Source organism: Sus scrofa, chromosome 13, assembly GCF_000003025.6.
Source record: "Sus scrofa isolate TJ Tabasco breed Duroc chromosome 13, Sscrofa11.1, whole genome shotgun sequence".
Lineage (NCBI taxonomy): Eukaryota > Metazoa > Chordata > Mammalia > Artiodactyla > Suidae > Sus > Sus scrofa.
The window spans coordinates 124,517,962-124,539,832 of NC_010455.5; the positions used below are offsets into that span (position 1 = coordinate 124,517,962).

At 41.9% G+C, this 21,871-nt stretch overlaps 1 protein-coding gene across 3 annotated transcripts in view; it reads left to right on the forward strand.

Annotated features, from left to right (window-relative positions):
• KNG1 (kininogen 1) overlaps positions 3,315 to 21,871 on the forward strand; it is a 36,109-nt gene continuing 17,552 nt past the window's right edge. For 2 of the 3 annotated variants that reach the window (XM_003483288.3, XM_005652370.2), the window contains exons 1-5: positions 3,321 to 3,753; positions 6,523 to 6,633; positions 7,557 to 7,641; positions 14,429 to 14,601; positions 15,999 to 16,106. In XM_003483288.3, the coding sequence (XP_003483336.1) occupies positions 3,562 to 3,753; positions 6,523 to 6,633; positions 7,557 to 7,641; positions 14,429 to 14,601; positions 15,999 to 16,106 (669 nt within the window). In that variant the 5' untranslated portion in view covers positions 3,321 to 3,561. Of the gene's footprint in view, positions 3,754 to 6,522; positions 6,634 to 7,556; positions 7,642 to 14,428; positions 14,602 to 15,998; positions 16,107 to 21,871 lie in introns of all 3 variants that reach the window. The other variant, XM_013988208.2, reaches the window with a different exon arrangement.

The window sequence follows — 21,871 nt, forward strand, 5'->3', positions numbered from 1 at the left end:
ATCATGGGCTAGAGATCCCTTAACTTCTTACTAGGATAGAGCAACAGCAATGGTTGAGGCATTTTGTTATTTCTTAGCACCTTCGTGATGGTTCAGGAGTTTCCATTCTTAATTGACCCTCCTGGCATCATCAATTTTAAGCCAGCTTGAGGCCAGCTGGTTGAAGCCACAGGAGAGTTTGGGGTCATAAATCAAGGCATTGGTTTAAGCTAGCAGTCAATGGAAAACATTCTTTTGGGTCTGCTAACCCCAAACTCCCAGATGCAAAGTGTTACATTAAGAGTGGATAGGCGCTGTGGTCCTGCTGTATAGCACAGGGAACTATGTCCAATCTCTTGTGATGGAACATGATGAAATATAATGTGAGAAAAAGAATGTATATATATGTATGACTAGGTTACTTTGCTGTACAGCAGAAATTGATAGAACAATGTAAATCAACTATAATTAAAATTTTTTAAAACAAATAAAGATTCTTTGGGGCTTGCTTTCCCTTCATTTCTGCATTCCCTCATTTCCCTAGTTAGTAATAGTTTGAATCTGCTCTTTGGAACTCAGGGAAGGTCTAGGAGACTAAAGCCTTTTTTCTACAAACCAAAGGCAGGCAGCCGACATGGGGTGGGGGTCTGCTCCAAGAAGACTCCTAAGTGTCCCACTCCATCACAACAGGCTTGGCAGCATATATGGGAGTATAATAGGAAAGAGTGTGACTTTGAAGGATATTGATCCAGGTCCTAATCCAAGTCCCACAATTTAGTAATTATAACAAATAATAAAAAAACAATCATATGCTTTTTAGCTACCATGTAACCAAAGAAAAATCTAGATATCAATGGTATATTCTCTAAACCTCTAGCACAATATAAGATCCTGTGTGATCTCTTAAAGTAGGAATCGTTTTTTACCCCATCATTCACCCATAGCAATAGTGTTTGCCTGTTATGAATGCATTTAATTGAAATGCATTGAGGGCATTCAATCCTATGTTTTCCAGGTGATATTTTCAAGAACTCAAGCCATGTTTGAGAAGGGATTTAATAAAATAATAAAATATTGCTCAAATTCTTTTGTGAGTAATTATGTGATATATTTTTGGGGTCTTCCTGGATTTCAACTTTCTCCACTCCCTATTCAAGCAACCAACCCTGTGTCCACACCATCATGGAGGAATATGATTCTGCAGGGCCAACATTCAGCAGGTGCCTCGCTGGGGACCAATCTGGTCTGATTGATCAGTGTGTGTATTATATTAGTTATTAAACCTTTTGACTATGGTCACTGTGGCTGCAGGAAACGAAGTCTAGCTGTATTCCAAGGAGAAAGGAAAACGGGCTGCCACCACTACCGTTTTTTAGGAAAGAAAGATGAGGCCCAGAGAAAGCTTAATTATTTTCTTAGGATGTTATTATGGTCAGTAAATTGTAGGTGTGGGATTACAACCAGGATTGGCTTCCTCCAAAGCCATGTTCTTTCCTATTTATATATTGCCTGTATACACCAAGTCCTGTGGGGGTTTTTTAAACTTCTTTCCAGTTTTATTGAGTAATAATTGACATTCATCACTGTGTAATTTAAGGTGTACATCATGATGCTTTGATTTACATATTTTGTGAAATTATTATCACAATAGTTTTAGTTAACATCTGTCATCTCATATAGAAAAGATAAGGGATTCTCCTTGTGATAAGAACTCTTAGGATCTACTCTCTTAACTTTTTGATGGATCAGACAGCGGTGTTAACTAGATTTACCATGTTGCATCTTACATCCCTTGTACTTATTTATCTTATAACTGGAACTTTGTCTTTATTGACCACGTTCCTCCAAGTCCTGCCTTTGAGTCTTCACTTGAAACACCACCATGACCAGCCCTGAATTTCTCTCCGGCTCCTCGTGGACCATGCACCTCCAGCAGCCTCCTCCCTCCCCCTGCTTCAGCTTCCTCCTCTTTGTGGGTCCCTCCATCTTCCCAGCCTAAGAACTTCCTCAAGTTTCTTCTACCCTTAGCTTTTTTCTTACATGCCTCCCCAAGCCACACACACTGGAATCTACCTTCTGCCATCACCATGCATCTGAAACCTTTTCAATAAGTCAGGGATTCTTAACCAACCCACTCTAAATGGAGACATAATTTATAAGAACTAATTACCAGACCCTGTACACATATTAACTCATTCCCTCCTCCAAAAAACCCATTAAGATGCTATGATTTCCCACATTTTACAGGTGAGGAAACCAAGGCTCAGAAAGTTTATATAACCCTGACTTGCTCAGGATCATAGAGCAATTAAATAGCAGAGCTAGACTGGAATAAAGGTTGGACTTACTGCGACGTTCGTGTTCCTGCCACTCCACTACAAAGCCACTACTCAGCCCACAATGACCTGTCTTTTCCAGGGACTCTCAGGGAGACTTGCCAAGCTAGAGACCCTATCAACAACAATGAAGGAGTCAAATATGTTTCTGGGGGTGGCAAGACAAACATCCACTAGGAACTAGCTCTTGTCTTTAACTACTTTTGCCTCTCCCCTAATAGCCAGTCTTTCTCAAACAGGTGGCTTTGTAGTGAAATATCCACCAAACAAGAAGAAAGAATTGGGGGTGGTTTGCTTCATCCAAACCATCTCTTCTTATGCTTCTTCCCCGTCTCCTCCACCCTGGGGTATATGGAGTGGCGGGGGAGGGGGAGGGCATTTTCCTTTCTAGAATTTTTTTTTTTTTTTTTGCTTTTCAGGGCCACGGGTGCAGCATATGGAAGTTCCCCCACTAGGGATCGAATTGGAGCTACAGTTGCTGGCCTATGCCACAGCCACAACAATGTAGGATCCTAGCGAGGCCAGAGATTGAACCAGCATCCTCATGGATCCTAGTCGGGTTTGTTACCACTGAACCACAAAGGGAACTCATTCCTTTCTAGAATTAATGAAAGTGAGTGGAGAGAGGCTGGCTTGGCCAGAGACATTATAGGAATATCCATGTTTTACATTTGGTTGCACCAGTATCCTGGTGTGGGACCCCCAGCACTCACTACGTCCCTGTGCGTGGGTGCCCCCATTGTGCAATATGATCGGTAGCAGCCGGTTCTCTGCAAAGAAATTTTATTGAAAGATATCTGCAGGTTGTATTCACTGTTGCATTGTTGTCACATGCAGTGACCTTCATAAATGGCTTTGGGAAAGTCACGAGGGAATAATGGAGGTGGTTAGTGTTTTTTTTTTTCCCCTCCTCCCTTATTAGAACCTGCTCTGATTCGCTGGAGAAAGTTATGCAATCACCAGGAAATGTGTTCTGTGCTCCCACATGCTCCCCAAATGTAAACAAGCAGGTCAACAACCCCAGTGTTGTAATGTTTCAGTCTGAAATCTTCTTGTATAACCCAGCAGGGCCATTTGTCCTTTTGGAGAAGGGCAAACAGTACATGGCAGCAGGAATCAACCAGGGCCCTAGAGCACTGAGGCAGAATCAGGAGAACCTGGAGGAGACAGAGGCTGAAGACAATTAAAATCAGCATCTAAATTGGCTCCCAACCCTGGGTAAAAGTCCCAGAGAGAAACTTATATCATGAAATTAATCGCCATCCTTTTCCTTTGCTCCAGGCTGCTACCAAGTTTAACTCAGGAGTCTTCGCAAGAAATTGACTGCAACCACCAAGATGTATTTAAGGCTGTGGACACGGCTTTGAAGAAATATAACAGTGGAAACAAAAGTGGCAACCAGTTTGTATTGTACCGAATAACCGAAGTCACCAAAATTGTGAGTGAGCTGGGTTTAACTTTGAGGTCATTTGGGGTTTGTGCTGTCACTTGGGAGCCCAGGCACCCCCCTCCCCCGCACCACACACATCTGGGGTGAAGGGAAGGGTGTGACTAGTCCTGGGTGATCAGAGCAGCACTTTTCCAGGGTGAAATCAAACAAGCAGATGAAGTAATTTGAAAGAGACTATGCAGTCGATGAACCTAGGAACTTGGCTACCAGCAAGAGGGTTTACTGGGTAACTAGCCCTAGACTAAAATATAGACCTTTAGACTTCGGGGGAGGGGGGTACTTCAGGTGGTACAGCTGAAAACATACCGTATGATCTGAATTATATATGGTATCTTAAAAATTCTAACTCGGGGTTCCCTTGTGGCGCAGCGCGTTAAGGACCTGGCATTGTCACTGCAGCAGCCTGGGTTGCTGCTGTGGAGCCAGGTCTATCCCTGGCCCAGAAATTTCCACAGACTATGGGTGCAGCAAAATAATAAATAAATAAATAAAATAAAAATAAAAAATAAAAATTCTAACTCACAGACACAGAAAGCAGAATGGTGTTTGCCAGGGACTAGGAGATGGGGGAAATGGGGAGATGCTGGTCGAAGGGTATCAACTTATAAGATGAATAAGTCCTAGGGATCTAAAGTATGGTGTGGTGATTATAATTAATACTGTATTGTATACTTGAAATTTGCTAAATGACTAGATCTTAAATAGTCTCACTGGAAAAATAAAAGTAACTATGTGGGGTGATAGGTATGTTAATGAGCTTATTTGTGGTAGTGGTTGCAAAATGTATATGTGTATCAATTCATCACTACTGTACACCTTAAAGATAGACAATTTTTACTTGAAAATTATACCTCGGTTAAGCTGGGGGAAAGGAGTCGTATGTCTAAAAGGAATTATAAATGGGATTAACTTGGTTCTACTGCACTGGACAAAATATCTACCGTGAAGTCTGTATGACTGATGCATCAAGGTAACAGCCAAGTTCTAATTGGTTTTTAGTAGATTTTTTATTTCTATTTTATTTATTTATTTATTTATTTTTGTCTTTTCTAGGGCTGCACCCATGGCATATGGAGGTTCCCAGGCTAGGGGTCTAATTGGAGCTGTAGCCGCCGGCCTATGCCAGAGCCACAGCAACGCAGGATGTGAGCAGCGTCTGTGACCTACACCACAGTTCTCGGCAACGCCGGATCCTTTACCCACTGAGTGAGGCCAGGGATTGAACCTGTGTCCTCATGGATGCTAGTCAGATTCGTTAACCACTGAGCCATGACGGAACTCCTTTAGCATTTTTTTTTTTAATCACATATTGATGCACTCAGGATGGAGACAAACCCTGACAGGGTGTGTGACTTTAAGAAATGCAGTCTTGGGAGTTCCCGTCGTGGTACAGTGGTTACCAAATCCGACTAGGAACCATGAGGTTGCGGGTTCGGTCCCTGCCCTTGCTCAGTGGGTTAACGATCCGGCGTTGCCGTGAGCTGTGGTGTAGGTTGCAGACGCGGCTCGGATCCCGCGTTGCTGTGGCTCTGGCGTAGGCCGGTGGCTACAGCTCCGATTCAACCCCTAGCCTGGGAACCTCCATATGCTGCAGGAGCGGCCCAAGAAATAGCAACAACAACAACAACAAAAAGACAAAAGACAAAAAAAAAAAAAGAAAAAAGACAAAAAAAAAAAAAAAGAAATGCAGTCTTTCCTGTGACTGTAGCGTAGGCCAGCAGCTACAGCTCTGATTCGAGCCCTAGCCTGGGAACCTCCATATGCTGCCAGCGCAGCCCTAAAAAGACAAAAAAAAAAAAAAAAAAAAAAAAAGGTAATCTTTCAGTAGTTTGTTAAATGAATTTCACTATAAAACATTGTGTTTCTGTGATAGTTAAGTAGTTGATTACTTAGGTAGGGGTAAAAATCACAGCCATTTGACATTATAAGGAAAAAGGAAAAAGCTCAGGGTCGTATTTTGTTTTGCTTTTTTTCTTAAAGTAACATCCACCCTTTCTTTAGGGCAGCACCTGTGGCATATGGAAGTTCCCAGGCTAGGGATCGAATTGGAGCTGCATCTGCAGCCTACACCACAGCCACAGCAATGCTGGATACTTAACCACTGATCAGGGCCAGGGATTGAACCTGCATTCTCATGGATACTAGTCAGGTTCATTACCACTGAGCCAGAATGGGAACTCCAAGTCCAGCCTTTCTGTTTCACAAAATTGTGTAATTGTGTGAATTGTGGTATTCTTAAGCAACAGTTAGTATTGGCGGATATCCACGGCAAATATGTTTTTTATTCTAAAATATCTATACAGAGCTCCTGTCGTGGCACAGTGGAAACAATCCAACTAGGAACCGTGAGGTTACGGGTTTGATCCCTGGGCTCGCTCAGTGCATTAAGGATCTGGCATTGCCCTGAGCTGTGGTTTAAGTTGCAGATTGGCTTGGATCTAGTGTTGCTCTGGCTGTGGTGTAAGCCTGCAGCTGTAGCTCCGATTCGACCCCTAGCCTGGGAACCTCTATATGTCGCAGGTGTAGCCCTAAAAAGACGAAAAAAGACCAAATATATATATATCTATACATATTTGTAAATAGTATATTATGAACATTCTTCCAAGTAAATATTTATAAACTTTCAATAATTTTAATAAAGGTTTTGCCCTAATTGAATCAAATCAAGATTAAATATTCATAACTGTACCAGTTCCCACTCAAATGCTGTTGGGTCAGTCAGATGAAACCAAGGTGTCTTTGGTTGCTGTTTTTCAGGATAATCCTGACATATTTTATTCCTTCAAGTACGAAATCAAGGAGGGCGACTGTCTTGTTCAAAGTGACAAAACCTGGCAGGACTGTGATTACAAAGACCCTGCACAAGCTGTAAGTGTGTTGATGGTTCCCGAGCCTCCAGTTTTCTCTGCAGAGTGTGCCAGACTTTTCTAGGGTGCTTGGGATGATTAGTATTGTTGCACTGTTTTTAAGGGATGCACATAAACCCTCAACTACGTAGAACAAATGCCTGATATCTGTATTCTCACATAGACAGAAGGGCTTGGAGAGGCCAGCGACTTACACATGGAGGAAACCCTCCCTTAGGAAGAGGAACTTAACGACCAGCCGGGCCTCGGAGAGAGAACAGATCAATATGTGAGCCAAGATCAGGGGCTGGTGAGGAGAGCAAGTGGGTGCTTCAACTGCACGGGCCTGAGTAAGAATCCTGCTCTCCCTCCAGCCAGCTGACCCCTGGCAACCGTGTGCTCCCTCCTCAAGGGAGATAAAATTGACTTCATCTGGTGGTTGCAGGAAGCAGTGAGATACATTATGCAAAGGATCTTGTTTTAATAACAATGGCTGTCTTCACCTAAGCCTGACCTGTGGGCACAGCACAGTTGATGTAATTAAGAGGGACTAGGCTGGTACCTGCCAGGACTTAATGTCATAACACTGGCATCCTATATGCAGTGTGGACCCTGAAATTGGAAGGTAAACCAAGAAAATTGTTGAGCAGCCTGTTTCTCAGGCATTGTGTGCATCTTGGTGAAAAAGAATTCTCTCCAAGGCTCAAAACAAAGATTTATACTTTAAAACCTCATCATTTATACCACCTCTCCTCTGACAGCTCATGAATATCAGTGGCTTCTATAAAGTAATGACTAGCCTGAAAGACATTCGTTCTTGTGTCTCAAAACTGTGGGAAAAAAAATCTTGACATGTTTTTAAAGAAGGAGAGCCATAGTTAGCAATAGTACGAGGTGGATTTCATCTGAAAGATGAAGATAAATGATCTCTCTTCTTCTTCTCAGGCCACAGGAGAATGCACAGTAACCGTGGCGAAGAGAGGCAATGAGAAGTTCTCCGTGGCTACCCAGACCTGCCAGATTACTCCAGGTAGCTGAGTGTCTGGCCGTACTGCCCTGGGGGAAAAATGATGTTCTTCTGTGTGGCTCCAAGACCCTTTCCTTGCAGAGGGCAGCAGTGGCGATACCATTTGCAGCCTTGAGGGGGCGCTCGAGGGGTGGTGCGCCAGTATCCTGAGGTGGGGCCAGGCTCATGCCAATCATTCTGTCAGCGCTGTCCTGGTTCTCTTCCTCAAGAGGTGCATTGTCTTACGTGTGTGCGGAAGGATGAGAAGGTACAGAACTGGCTTTACTTGTAGGCAGCATCCTAGCGTGACAAAAAAGCACAGGCTTTGAGGTCAGATCAAGTGTGAAATCTTTCGAAGCTCTCACCTTCTTTCCTTTGCTTTTCCTTACCAGGAAGAGGAGATCACAATAATTCGCCCTTTGCAAGATTGTTTAGAATGAAACTAGATGAGGAGTTCCTGTTTTGGCTCAGGAATACCTCAATGAACACCGACTAGTATCCATTAAGATGAGGGTTTGATCCCTGGCCTTGCTCAGTGGGTTAAGGATCCAGCATTGCTGTGGCTGTGGTGTAGGGTGGCAGCTTCAGCTCCGATTGGACCATGGCCTGGGAACTTTCATATACCACAGGTGTGGCCCTTAAAAAATAAAAAAAAAGAATAAAACTAGATGATATACCTGAAAATGTAATCACAGTAGTGTATTAACGATAATCAGGATAAAAGTAATAATAGCTAACATACATGGAGTGATTATTACCAGCCATAGTTCTGATCACTTCACTGTGTTTTAAGATAACTTATCCTCACAACTCTGTGAGGCAAGTCTTAATATCCCCAGTTTACAGATGAGGAAACAGAGGCCCAAGTATCTTGCCCAATATCCCACAGCTAGTAATTAGCAGAATTGGTATGTTAGACCCTCAACAAAATATCTTTAGAATTGAAGCAGGGAGCAGCTTCTCAACAGATAACCACTATTGGCTCCTTCCCTCTTGTGGCAGAGGCTCTAGGTACAGAAAGATGAGCACATCTAGGTGATGTCAATCACAAAAGCTGTTCTGGAGTTGGCCTTCTGCAAGATAGTGTTTTTGTATGTGTGCTCCAGGACAGCATCTTCATCCATAACTATTGAACTTCACCATAGTGGTAATTGTTCTATTCTGGCCTTAGACATCCATATGGAACCCACAAAAACTACATCCCTTGAGCTCCTATTCTTGCAAGAAGTTGCATCAAAGAAAAACAGTTCATTCAAGACAGTGAAGATCACTGGGGAGGGATGAAAGCTAATGTAACAGAGTAGAGGTATTTTAGTTGTATCAAAATTTTCTTACAAAAAAGGCCCAAAAAGAAGATGGAAAATGTTAATAAGTATTAAATTAAGATGGTAGTGGCATAGTTGTCAAACATGATATTTTGTGATCGCTTTCTGTTTTTGAAATACTTTATGGTTAGAATTTAAAATGTACTTTAAAATGGAATTCATGCTGTTGCTCAGTGGGTTAAGAATCCAACTGCAGTGGCTGGGTTACTGCAGAGGCACAGGTTCAAGCCCCAGCCTGGCACAGAGTGTTAAAGGATCCAGCATAGGTCGCAGCTATGGCTCTGATTCAATCCCTGGCCCAAGAACTTCCATATGCCATGAATGTGGCCATAATAAAATAAAAAATAAATAAAATGTACCAAAATAAAAACAATTAAAATGCTTATTTAAAAAAAAAAGGAAAACATGGGAGTTCCCATTGTAGCTCAGCAGTAATGAACCTGGCTAGTATCCATGAGGATCTGGGTTCAATATCTGGCCTCACTTAGTAGGTTAAGGATCCATTGTTGCTGTGAGCTCAGTAGGTCATGGCTCTGGCGTTGCTGTGGCTGTGGTGTAGGCCGGCAGCAGCAGCTCCAATTCAACCCCTAGTCTGGAAACTTCCATATGCTTTGCGTGTAGCCCTAAAAGGTGGGGGAGGGGGGAAGAAAAAAGGAAAGAAAGGAAAAAGAAAAGCATTTCAAAACAATAGAAATCACAAGTAATTAAAATCTTTTTATGGGGGAGGGGAAGCGTTTTATTATTCAGTTTAAGAATACTGTCTTGTGGAATTCCCGTCCAACTAGGAAACGTGAGGTTGTGTGTTTGATCCCTGGCCTCGATTAGTGGGTTAAGGATCCTGTGTTGCCGTGAGCTGTGGTGTAGGTTGCAGACGTGGCTCAGTTCTGGTGTGGCTATGGCTGCAGCATAGGCCAGGAGCTGTAGCTCTGATTAGACCCCTAGCCCGGGAACCTTCATATGCCACGGATGCGGTCCTAAAGACAAAAAGCCAAAAAAAAAAAAAAACAAAAAAAACAAAAAAAAAAAACTCTGTTAAGCAGATTTTCACATGACCTGGAGCACAGCATGTATGCACCATGAGAAAAAAAAAGCCATTTACCACAGCTTCGGAAATTATTGCCAGTCCATAATCTCCTATCTGAAACCTTTTTGGCTAGATGTGTTTTGGAATTCAAATTTTTAAATTTTTGTTTTAATTTAAAAAACATCTCTCTGGAAATGTTGGGGCAGGGTGGAAAATCATTTTGTCACCCAGAAAAACTGAGTTTGCATCTTTCTCTGTTCCTGACCCTCAAAAGGCTGCTCCATCTCTTCTCCTATACCTGCCGTCAAGGTCAGGTGAACTAGCCTCTGGGCTTTTCTCCATTTCCCCTTTCACCTCCTGTTCGGTTTTTTTTGTTGTTGTTGTTCTTCCATCAGTCATTTCCTCCCCTTTTCCATGTAATCCCCTCTGGTATTTGAACATTGCCTGTTACTCTGATCCAACCTAACTACTGCAAGGAAAGGAGGTAGGGGCAAGAGGGGGAAAGATATAAATATTCACTGGGTAAAACTTTTCCTGACACAGACTGATGGAGAGGAAAACCAAGGAACAGGAATTTCCATTGTAGCTCAGGGGAAACAAATCCGACTAGTAAACATGAGGTTGCAGGTTTGATCCCTGGCCCCAGCTCAGTGGGTTAAGGATCTGTGAGCTGTAGTGTACGTCACAGACACAGCTCCGATCCAGCATTGCTATGGCTGTGGTGTAGGCCGGCAGCTGTAGCTCCGATTTGACCCCTAGCCTGGAAACCTCCATATGCTGTGGTTGTGGCCCTAAAAAGACTAGAGACAAAAGACAAAAAAAAAAAAAAAAAAGCAAAACCAAGAAACAGCTGCGAGAAGGGTTGCGTAGAACACAGCTGGCCTCTGGATTCTGTTGGGATCTTAGGTGCTTGGGCAGGGAGAGCTCCTGGGGCCACGGGGCCTAGGACTCTCATCACCTCCCCTTTTTACACATGCGCTGCTACTGTCCAGTGAGCCAGGGCTCTCTGTTCTGAACACTGGAAATTGAATGCAAACTCTTTCCCTTTTTAAAGGTATTTTACATCATTTTATTAAAACCCCTTCAATGCCCCTGCTTCTTACAGAAGACCATTCTTTTTTTTTAATTGAACTATAGTTTATTTATAATGTAATTTCTGCTATAATTAGTCAATGAAGTCATTCAATTACACACACACACACACATATATACACACTTTTTTTTTTTGTCTTTTCTAGGGCCGCTTCCGTGACATATGGAGGTTGCCAGGCTAGGGGTCTAATTGAAGCTGTAGCCACCGGCCTATGCCAGAGTCACAGCAACGCCAGATCCGACCTGCATCTGCAACCTATACCACAGCTCACGGCAACGCCAGATCCCTAACCCACTGAGCAAGGCCAGGGATCGAACCCACAACCTCATGGTTCCTAGTCGGATTTGTTAACTGCTGAGCCATGACGGGAACTCCTACACTTTTTTTAATATTCTTTTCCATTATGGTTTATCATAGAACATTGAGTATAGTTCTTTGGGCCATATAGTAGGATCTTGTTTATTCCCTCCTTATGTAATAGCTTATATTTGCTAACGTCAACCTCCCACTCCATCCCTCCCCCAATTCCCTTTTCCTGGCAACCACAAGTCTGTTCTCTTGTTTGCAAACCATTCTTTTTTTCCCCTCTCTCTTTTTACAGCCACATCTGTGGCATATGGAAGTTTCCAGGCTAGGGGTCAAATCAGACCTGCAACTGCAGGCCTATGCCACAGCCACAGCCACACCATATCTGAACCACATCTGTGACCTACACCACAGCTGGCAGCAATGCTGGATCCTTAATCCACTGAGTGAAGCCAGGGATCGAACCTGCATCCTCATGGACACTATCTTGGGTTCTTAACCCCCCGAGCCACAGTGGGAACTCCCAGCAGACCATTCTTAATTCACTTCAGAGGGTCTAGGAATCTTTGAAATTATGAGAAGATTGTAAGTATGTGCATTTTCCTGTGGGGGGGGCGCCATCGGTCACATTAAGGTCCCCAAGAAGCCCATGACTCTGGAAGAGTTAGGAATCCCTGCCTACAGAACTCAGCCCAGGCTTCACAGCAAGCAGAGGCCTCTCTACCGACTGCTCAGACCTTGCCTCACCCTCCCTGCCTCCCGCTTCAAGCCCTAGTAAGATGTGTATACACCATGTCCCACAGGGCTGTCCTCGCCTCAACTTCCCCTTCTCCTCAGGCTTACACCTCAGGTTGTGAGGTTGGCCCTGACCGCCCTCCACCGTTGTTAGCTCAGCCTCTCTTCCTCAGAAAAATCTTCCCTGGGCTCACTCTGGGTCACTGCTTTTCCAAGCTCTTGCCCAATTATACTGAAATGATTCCTCTCCAGTTCCACCTCTCCCCATTGTCTTTGCCCAAATCCTTCATGGCAGTGAACATCTCTAACCAATTCACACATCCACACCGCCCACCTCAGCACAGGGCTTGTTACAGCAGGTATGAAATATATGTTTATTTGCATGGATACAAAATGTATTGTTGGCGTTCCCTTCATGGCTCAGCAGTTAACGAACCCGACTAGGATCCATGAGGACTTGGGTTCAATCCCTGCCCTTGCTCAGTGGGTTAAGGATATGGCATTGCCATGAGCTCTGGTGTAGGTTGCAAACTCAGCTCGGATCCCATGTTGCCATGGCTGTGGTGTAGGCTGGCAGCTATAGCTCCAATTTGACCCCTAGCCTGAGAACTTCCATATTCCACAGCTGCAGCCCTAAAAAAAAAAAAAAAAAAAAAAAAAGCAATATGTATTAAATCCTGAGCCAGGCTTCAAGGAGCTTTATTTAACACTAAAAAATAAATAATAATATATCTGTAATGCTTTAAATTTTATGAGGATAAATTCATGCATCACTTCTGTAATTTAAAATGACTTTAAGAGTTCCCTAATAATAACACAACACCACACCATCAAAAATATTAGTAAAGAACTTGAACAGACATTTCTCCAAAGAAGGTATACAAATGACCAATAAGCACATAAAAAGATGCTCAACATTACTACCCACTGGAGAAATTTGAATCAAGACAAAAAAGAGTTACAACCTCACACTCAATAGGATAGTGAAAATTAACTAGTGTGGTAAAGATGCAGAAAAATTAGAACACTTGTGTTTGCTGTTGGGAATGTAAAATTGTACAACCACCATGAATATCAGTTTGTGGATTCTTCAAAAAGTTAAAGATAGAATTAGCATATATTTTCCAATTCCATATTCAAAAGAATCCAAAGCAGAAACTCAAATAGGTACATGTATACCAACATTCATAACAATCATATAATTCACAGTAGCTAAAAGGTGGAAACAATTTGTATGCCCATCAACAGATGAACAGCTCACACATACATGGTATATAGATGTAATTATGCACACATCCAATGGGTATGTACATCCAATGGAAAATTATTCAGCCTTAAAAATGAAATTCTTATTTAGGCTGCACCATGGATGAACCTTGAAAACCTTATGCTAATTGAAATAAATTAGGCGCAAAAGGACAATATTGTATGATTCTATTTATATGAAGTACCTAGAGGAGACAAATTCATGGAGACAGAAGGTAGAACAGTGGTTACCTGAGGCTCAGGCAAGAGAGGAATGGAGAATTACTGGTTATTAGGTAGAGATATTTTATTTGGGTTTATTTAAAAATTTCTAGAAATTGGTAGTGGTGATGATTTTACAATATGGTGAATATAATTAATGTTATTGAATTTTACACTCAAAATCGTTAAAATGGTAAATTTCATGTTATGAATATTTTGTCACAATATTAGAAGAAAAACTTCCAGTCAACCAGGGTATTCTGAATACAGAATATTTGATAATATTAAAGAATTCCAGGTTTTTTTAGTTGTGTAAAGATCTTGTGATTTTTTTAAACAACTTTTATTATTTCAAAATACAAAAAAAAGAGTTCCCACTGTGGCACAGTGGGTTTAGAATCTAACTGCAGTTGCTCCAGTCACTGTGGGGCCCAGGTTCAACCCACAGCTGGCACAGTGTAAAAGGATCCAGCATTGCTGCAGCTATGGCATAGGTCGTGACTGTGGTTCAGATTCAAACCCTGGCCTGGGGAACTTCCATGTACTGTGGGCGTGGCCATAAAAAAAAAAAAAGAAAAGAAAAAGACATCTTAAAAAATGAAAATAAATGACTTCAAAATAAATTTAAAATAATTATGCAATAATTATGCACAATAGAATGTATATAGGATGTCCAAAAGTGAACGATAGGTCTTCCCTCTGACTAAAAAGTGGTCTTATGTTCTCTTTTTCTAGAGCGTACTAGGATTTACTAGAAAGTTTGTTTATCGGAGCCTTCTAAAGTATTTACTTATTAAGGGCGATGTATCAGAGTGGAGGTTTCTCTTGTTAATACTGTCCTTTTGCCTGTTTTTTGTCAAGCTGAGGGCCCTGTGGTGACAGCCCAGTATGACTGTCTGGGCTGCCTGCACCCCATATCAACCTCAAGCCCTGAACTGCAACCTGTTCTGAGACACACCATTCAACACTTTAACAACAAGAGTGATCATCTCCACCTCTTTCATCTTCATGAAATAAAAAGTGCCCAAAGACAGGTTTGTTCTTTAACTTTTCACTTTTTTTTTTTTTTTTGGCTTTTTGTGTTTTTAGGATCACACCCTAGGCATATGGAGGTTCCCAGGCTAGAGGTCTAATCGGAGCTACAGCTGCTGGCCTACACCACAGCCACAGCAACGTGGGATCCTAGCCGTGTCTGCGACCTACACCACAGCACCACAGCTCACGGCAACACCGGATCTTTAACTCACTGAAGGAGGCCAGGAATTGAACCCTTGTCCTCACAGTTCCTAGTGAGATTCGTTTCTGCTGCACCACGACGGGAGCTCCTAATTTTTCACTTCTTACAGTATTGTAAGCATCTTTCAGATCTTTGTGGTTTAGGATCTCATTACCTAAAATAAACCATCAGTGGAGGAAAACGTATTTTTCCACAGCTAGTGGTGAGGAACTCTTCCGTGTTCCCACGCGGCTGACTCAGGAGGCAAAGGCTTTCTCTTCAGGCAAAGTGATCCAGTTATTGCAGGGTGTGAAGGGGGAAAGGAGGCTAATCAGATCCCCTCCCCATGAGATTTATTTTAAACGAACAGGTGGTCAGCATTACACGGTCTCCTAGAGATGGTGGAATGGAAAAGTCATTCTGACCTTAGGGTTTTAAGAAGACTCTATCATCACTAGCTATCATGAGACAGACATGGCCCCCTGATATTAAATTGTGACTCCAAAGATTGGCTCGGCTTGGTGGGTACCCTCTAAATTATAGTTTCCATTTTATCTGAGAAAAAAGTAAATACTTATAAATCTGGTCTTTTTATTGCCTCACTTCATGAAGCCTTTACTGACAGCTGATGGGGCCTCTTGGATTTCAGCCTCTAATTATGAGCAACCCACTTGAATCAGCAGCCATCCTGCTTTTAACTGAACTTCCCAACTTGCCTTCATGCGAGATGCATGTTCTATTCAATTCTGTCCATATCCAGCTTTCAGGGTGGGACCCGCCCTCCATAAAGCGGGAGAAATATTACTGCCTGACAGTCTGGGAAGCTGAGGACCTACTGGTAAAAACTACTCCAGCTCCAAAGTTTTCTTTATCCATCTGGAAAAGCGTTATTAGTATTTCACAAAATTCAACAGACCCCTTTTTTTTCTTACTATCCAGAGGAAATTTTGCTAGATCTAACTTTAGGAAATACTGTAACTCCATCTATAAGTCACTTTTCATGTTCAGATGTGTAGCTGTGTGTGTGTGTTGTGTTGAACGTATGAATGAAAGTTGAAGTGCTCAATATTTATTGAGTAATGACTTTTGTCTAGTAATAATAATAGTTCATATTTGTGAGAACTTATGAAATGCCAGGCAGTATTCTAAGGTTCTCCTAACACTGTGAATAATGTTTAAGCTTCCCTTTAAACAGTGAATCCAAAATTGTTTCAGGTGGTGGCCGGATGGAACTATGAGATTAATTATTTAATTGTGCAAACAAATTGTTCCAAGGAGAAGTTTCCATCTTTAACTCCAGAGTGCACGTCCCTTTCAAATGGTGTAAGTAGAAAAAAATCTAATCATAAAGTTTTTAGCTGTTTGTGTCTGGTATTTACAGATGTAGGAACTCTCAGCTGTGGAAGAAGACTCAGTCACTAAAATTTTACATGATATTCACCAGTTCACACTCATGTTCATTTGGGAATCTGAAGTTCATATCACTGGTCAAGCTGCTTGCTGACCTAGTCAGAGAATCTGCATGGCTGGCAATAAGCATTTACAGACATAACCGGGAACTAGGAGCAGCCTGAGAGAAAACGATGCTGTGGCCAAGATGTTTTTTTTTTTCTTTTTTCTTTTTTCTTTTTTTCTTCATGTCTTCATGCTCTCCTGTCTCCTTTTCCTCCCCAATGTGCTCAACATCCTACAGGGCTCCTGAGCTCTATGCAGGAGAATCCTTTACTTCCAACTTGTCTCTGCTGGTTTTCTTGCTTTCCCTGCCCTTTTTTTGTCTTTAATAAACACATCTTGAGTCTCTCTCCCTTAGTGACCCCTTATAGGATGATATCTTATTATCTGAACCAATATAATGTTACGAGAGAGCATCTCAGGGTGGTAGGAGTTAGTGTATGTTAAGCTGGCTAAGGCTTGCTGACCATTCCAGGGATATCTGCATTTTAGCAGAAGCTATACTTTAAGTCAGGGATGGCTGCAAGCCCTTTATCTAGTCATTCTACTTCTTGAATTCCATTAGATAGGAAGAAAATGAGAAATCTAGACAACAAGATGTTAATTTTGGCATTTTATTAATAGAAAAATATTGGTAATAACATATTTTCAACATTATGGAAGAGTTAAATAGAGTATACCTATATGGTAGAATATGTGTAGCCATTAAGTTTTCACAGTTTCAGAAAAGCAGGATACAGAGTTCCTGTCATGGCTCGGTGGTAATGAACCCGACTAGTATCCATAAGGACATGGGTTCGATCCCTGGCCATGCTCAATGGGTTAAGGATCCAGCGTTACCATGAGCTGTGGTGTAGGCTGCAGACAAGCCTCAGATCTGGCTTTGCTGTGGCTGAGGTGTAGGGCAACAGCTACAGCTCTGATTGGGAACCTCCACATGCTGCAGGTGCAGCCCTAAGGGGGGGAAAAAAAAGGCAGGATACAAAATTATACCTACAGGTTCATTCTCATACATAAAGTACATAATAACTGCCACAAATCATGAAACACAAATATGCCAAAATATAAAATACAGTTAACTTTTATTTGCAACTTTTAGTTGCTTTTTCTGATTCTTTATACTTTTTGGAACTCTTTAATACTTTCCAGTGTTTCTAATCAAGCATGTGTTTATTTCATAATTAGGGGAAAAAATTAAAAGGACACTATTTAAGAGAGTGAAAGACAACTGATGGAATGGGAGGAAATATTTGCAAAGCACATATCTGATAAGGGCTTCATATATAGACGATATACAAAAAAATTTATACAATGCAACCAAAAAAAAAATCAACCCAATTTTAAAAAATGGGCAAAGAACTCAAATAGATATTTCTCTAAGACATGCAAATGCCTAACAAGCACTTGAAAAGCTCCTTAACATCTTTAGCCATCAGGGGAATGTAAATATAAACCAGAGTGAGATGTTACTTTGCACCTAGAGGATGACTATAATTTTTAAAAATTGTAAACAAGTACTGGGGAGAGTGTGGGGTAATTGGAACTTTCAGACATTGCTGATAGAAATGTAAATGGTGCAACCACTGTGGAAAAGATTTTGGCAGTTCCTCAAAAAGTTAAAACGTAGGATTATCATCTGACCAAGCAATTATAGTCCTTGATCTATACCAGAAAGGATTGAAAACAGACTCAAACAGGATATTTACATGCCAGTATTCATATTATATGCAGTATTCATATTATATGCAGTGTTATTCAGGAGTTCCCATCATGGCTCAGCCGAAACAAATCTGACTAGCATCCATGAGGACACAGGTTCGATCCCCGGCCCTTCTCAGTGGGTTAAGGCTCCGGCATTGCTGTGAGCTGTGGTGTAGGTCACAGACGCGTCTCGGATCCAGCGTTGCTGTGGCTGTGACATAAGCCAGTGGCTACAGCTCTGATTAGACCCCTAGCCTGGGAACCTCCATATACCATGGGTGCAGCCCTAAAAATACAAAACAAACAGAAAAAAAACAAAAACAAAAAACATTGCAGCATTATTCACAGTAGCCAAAATGTGAAAACAACACAAATGTTCATCCACAGAGGAATGTATAAACATAATGTGATCTTTGTTAGCCATGGAAAGGAATGGAGTGTTGATGTATGCTACAACATAGATGAATCTCGAAAACATTATGTTAAGTGAAATAAGCCAGACACAGAAGAACAACTTTTTTATTTGGCTGCAGCACTCAGTGGTTTGATATGGGGTCTCAGTACCCAAACCAGGGATTGAGCCCAGGCCACGGTGGTGAAAGCTTCGAATCCTAACCACTGGAACACCAGGGAACTCCCTAAGGACAACTATTATATGATTCCAATTATATGATATATCTAACATACACAAATTCACAGAGACAAAAAGAATTTACCAGGAGCTGGAAAGAGGGAGAATGGGGATTTATTGCTTAATGGTTGTAGAATTTGTGTTTAGGGGAGATGGAAAGCCATTGGAAATAGAGATGGTTGCACAACACTGTGGCTATAATAAATGGCTCCAAATTATACACTTAAAAATGGCAAAGTTGGAGTTCCCTTCATGGCTCAGCAGTTAATGAACCCGACTGTCATCCATGAGGGCATGGGTTCCATCCCTGCGTTAAGGATCCAACATTGCCATGAGCTGTGGTGTAGGTTGCAGATGCAGCTCAGATCCCGTGTTGCTGTGGTGTAGGCTGGCGGCTATAGCTCTGATTTGACCCCTAGCCTGGGAACCTCCATATGCCGCAGGTGTGGCCCTAGAAAGGCCAAAAAAAAAAAAGGCAAATTTTATGTTGCATATTTTTTATCATAATTTTAAAAAAATAGTAAAAGAGTGAGAGAGAGAAGAACCCACTAAAAACATATGTTCTAGCCAGTATTTAACCTTGTCAGTTTGAGTTGAGTCTGGCCTTTTAAATATCTATTACCATCTTCTGGATTTTTATGCTTAGCCATTTGAGGTTTATTTTATTTATTTATTTTTGCTTTTTAGGGCCGCACCTGCAGCACATGGAAGTTCCCAGGCTTGGGGTCTAACTGGGGCTGTAGCTGCCAGCCTACGCCATAGCCACACCAATACCAGATCTGAGCCGCGTCTGTGACCTACACCATAGCTCACGGCAATGCCAGATCCTTAACCCACTGAGTGAGGCCAGGGCTTGAACCCGCAAACTCATGGTTACTAGTTGGATTTGTTTTCGCTGTGCCACAACAGGAACTCCTGAGGTTTTATAAGCCTAAATGCTATCTAGCTTTAATCCTGGTGCATCTGTTTGCAAAGCTTCAGTTAAGTTTTCTCTTTGTGACAGGGAGAGAGGCAAGGGCTGGTTGGAGTTGCGAAGCCCATCTGATTTTGGTATAACTTCTCTAAGCCTTCACTTCCTCATCTGTAAAATCATGAAGCATAATATCACCAATACATAGAGCTAATATCATAACTATATGGCATAAAATATAAATGAAATATTTTGCCCATAATTGGTAAGATAAAAGCCTTGCTATTCAGAGTGTGTTCCAGATCAGTATCACCAGGGAGCTTGTTAGCAAAATAGAATCTCAACTCTGCTCAAACCTGCCAAATCAGAATCTGCATATTAGCAAGGTTCTCAGGTGATTCATTTGAACATTAAAGTTTGGAAAGCAATGATTTGAGAGGTTTCCTAAGTACTTATCAGGCCGTGCTGCACAGAGAATCACCAGCCTAGCTTTAAAAAAACACCTGTTCCCAGGCCATTTCCCCAAGTATTCTTTTTTTTTTTTTTTTTTGTCTTTTTGCCATTTCTTGGGCCACTCCCGAGGCATTTGGAGGTTCCCAGGCTGGGGGGTCTAATCGGAACTGCAGCTGCTGACCTACACCAGAGCCACAGCAACGCAGGATCCGAGCCGCGTCTGCGACCTACCCCACAGCTCACGGCAACACCAGATCGTTAACCCACTGAGCAAGGGCAGGGACCGAACCCGCAACCTCATGGTTCCTAGTCGGATTCATTAACCACTGCGCCACGACGGGAACTCCTCCCCAGGTATTCTGATTTGATTGTTCTGGGGTGGGTCCCTGGAGTCAGATGATCTAAAATCTTCTCAGGTAAACCAAATGTGCTGATAATATTGAGAAACTCTGGGCTGCCTCCAGCATCCTTCTCCCCATCCAAAATTAAAGTATTATAAGTCTGGTATCTCCTTTATCTTTAAAAAATGGCCTTTATTATATGTGTGTTCCTTTATTGGAAATAGACATTTATAGACATCTTCAAGACAATGCGGAAACGAAAAAGTAATGTTGAACCACATACCCAAACACCCAAAACTATTTGAGTGTGTTTCCCTCTTGTCTTTTTTTAGGGGGGTGGGGGCAGGATATGGAAAATTTTCGGTGATATATTTTTTATTTTGGGGGGCCATGCCTGCGGCATGCAAAAGCTCCCAGACTAGGGATTGAACCATGTCAAACTAGTGACAATGCCAGATCATTAACCTATTAGGCCACCAGGAAACTCCTGACTTTTTTGTCTTTTAATTGTTGTCATTATTTTACATGCTACATTTTACCTAAGAATTTTTATATGTCATTAAAACTTTTTGGGTGTTCCCATTGTGGCTCAGCAGTAACGAACCTAATATCCATGAGGATGAGTGTTCAATCCCTGGCCTTGCTCAGTGGGTTAAGGATCCAGTATTGCAGTGAGCTGTGGTGTAGGTTGCAGATGTGGCTTGGATCCCACATTGCTGTGGTTGTGGTATAGGCTGGCAGCTAGCCTGGGAACTTCCGTATGCCACAGGTATGGTCCTAGGTATGGTCCTAAAACAAAAGCAAAACAAAACAAACTTTTTTTTTTTTTTTTTTTTTTTTTTTTGCTTTTTAGGGCTGCATCTGCAGCATATGAAGGTTCCCAGGCTAGGGGTTGAATCAGAGCCACAGCTGCCAGTGTGTGCCACAGCCACAGCAATGCAGGATCCAAGTTGCATCTGTGACCCACATCACAGCTCATGACAACTAAACAAGGCCAGGGATTGAACCCACAACCTCATGGTCATTAGTCGGATTCATTTCCACTGAGCCACAACGGGAACCCCTCATTATGATATTTCTGACTTACAAATAGTTTTTGTTTATGAGTGACCAAATCTACCAGTATTTTCCTTTTGAATCTTTCCACCATCTACTCAGCAGTCACTACATAAGGTTTTTTTCCTAGTTTGTCTATGGTCGGTATTTTTAAGTATAGCTTTTGAAATGATATGGAATTAATTTTGATGCGATTTCGAAGTATCTAACTTGATTCTTTCAAGAGAATAATCAGACACCTTTATAGTTTTTTCTTCTATATAAATTTGTGACAAAAAAATTGTGACAACCTTTATCCCATAATAGTTTCTTACAAAACACCTATTTTCTATTTTTGTACCAATACTACCATGTTTTAACAGCCACAGCTTCATAAGTTTGGGTATGTGATTTATTATTGTAGTGTTTGCATTTTTTTGTTTGTTTGTTTGTCTTTTTGCCATTTCTAGGGCCGCTTCTGTGGCATATGGAGGTACCCAGGCTAGGGGTCGAATCAGAGCTGTAGCCACCGGCCTATGCCACAGCCACAGCAACGTGGGATCTG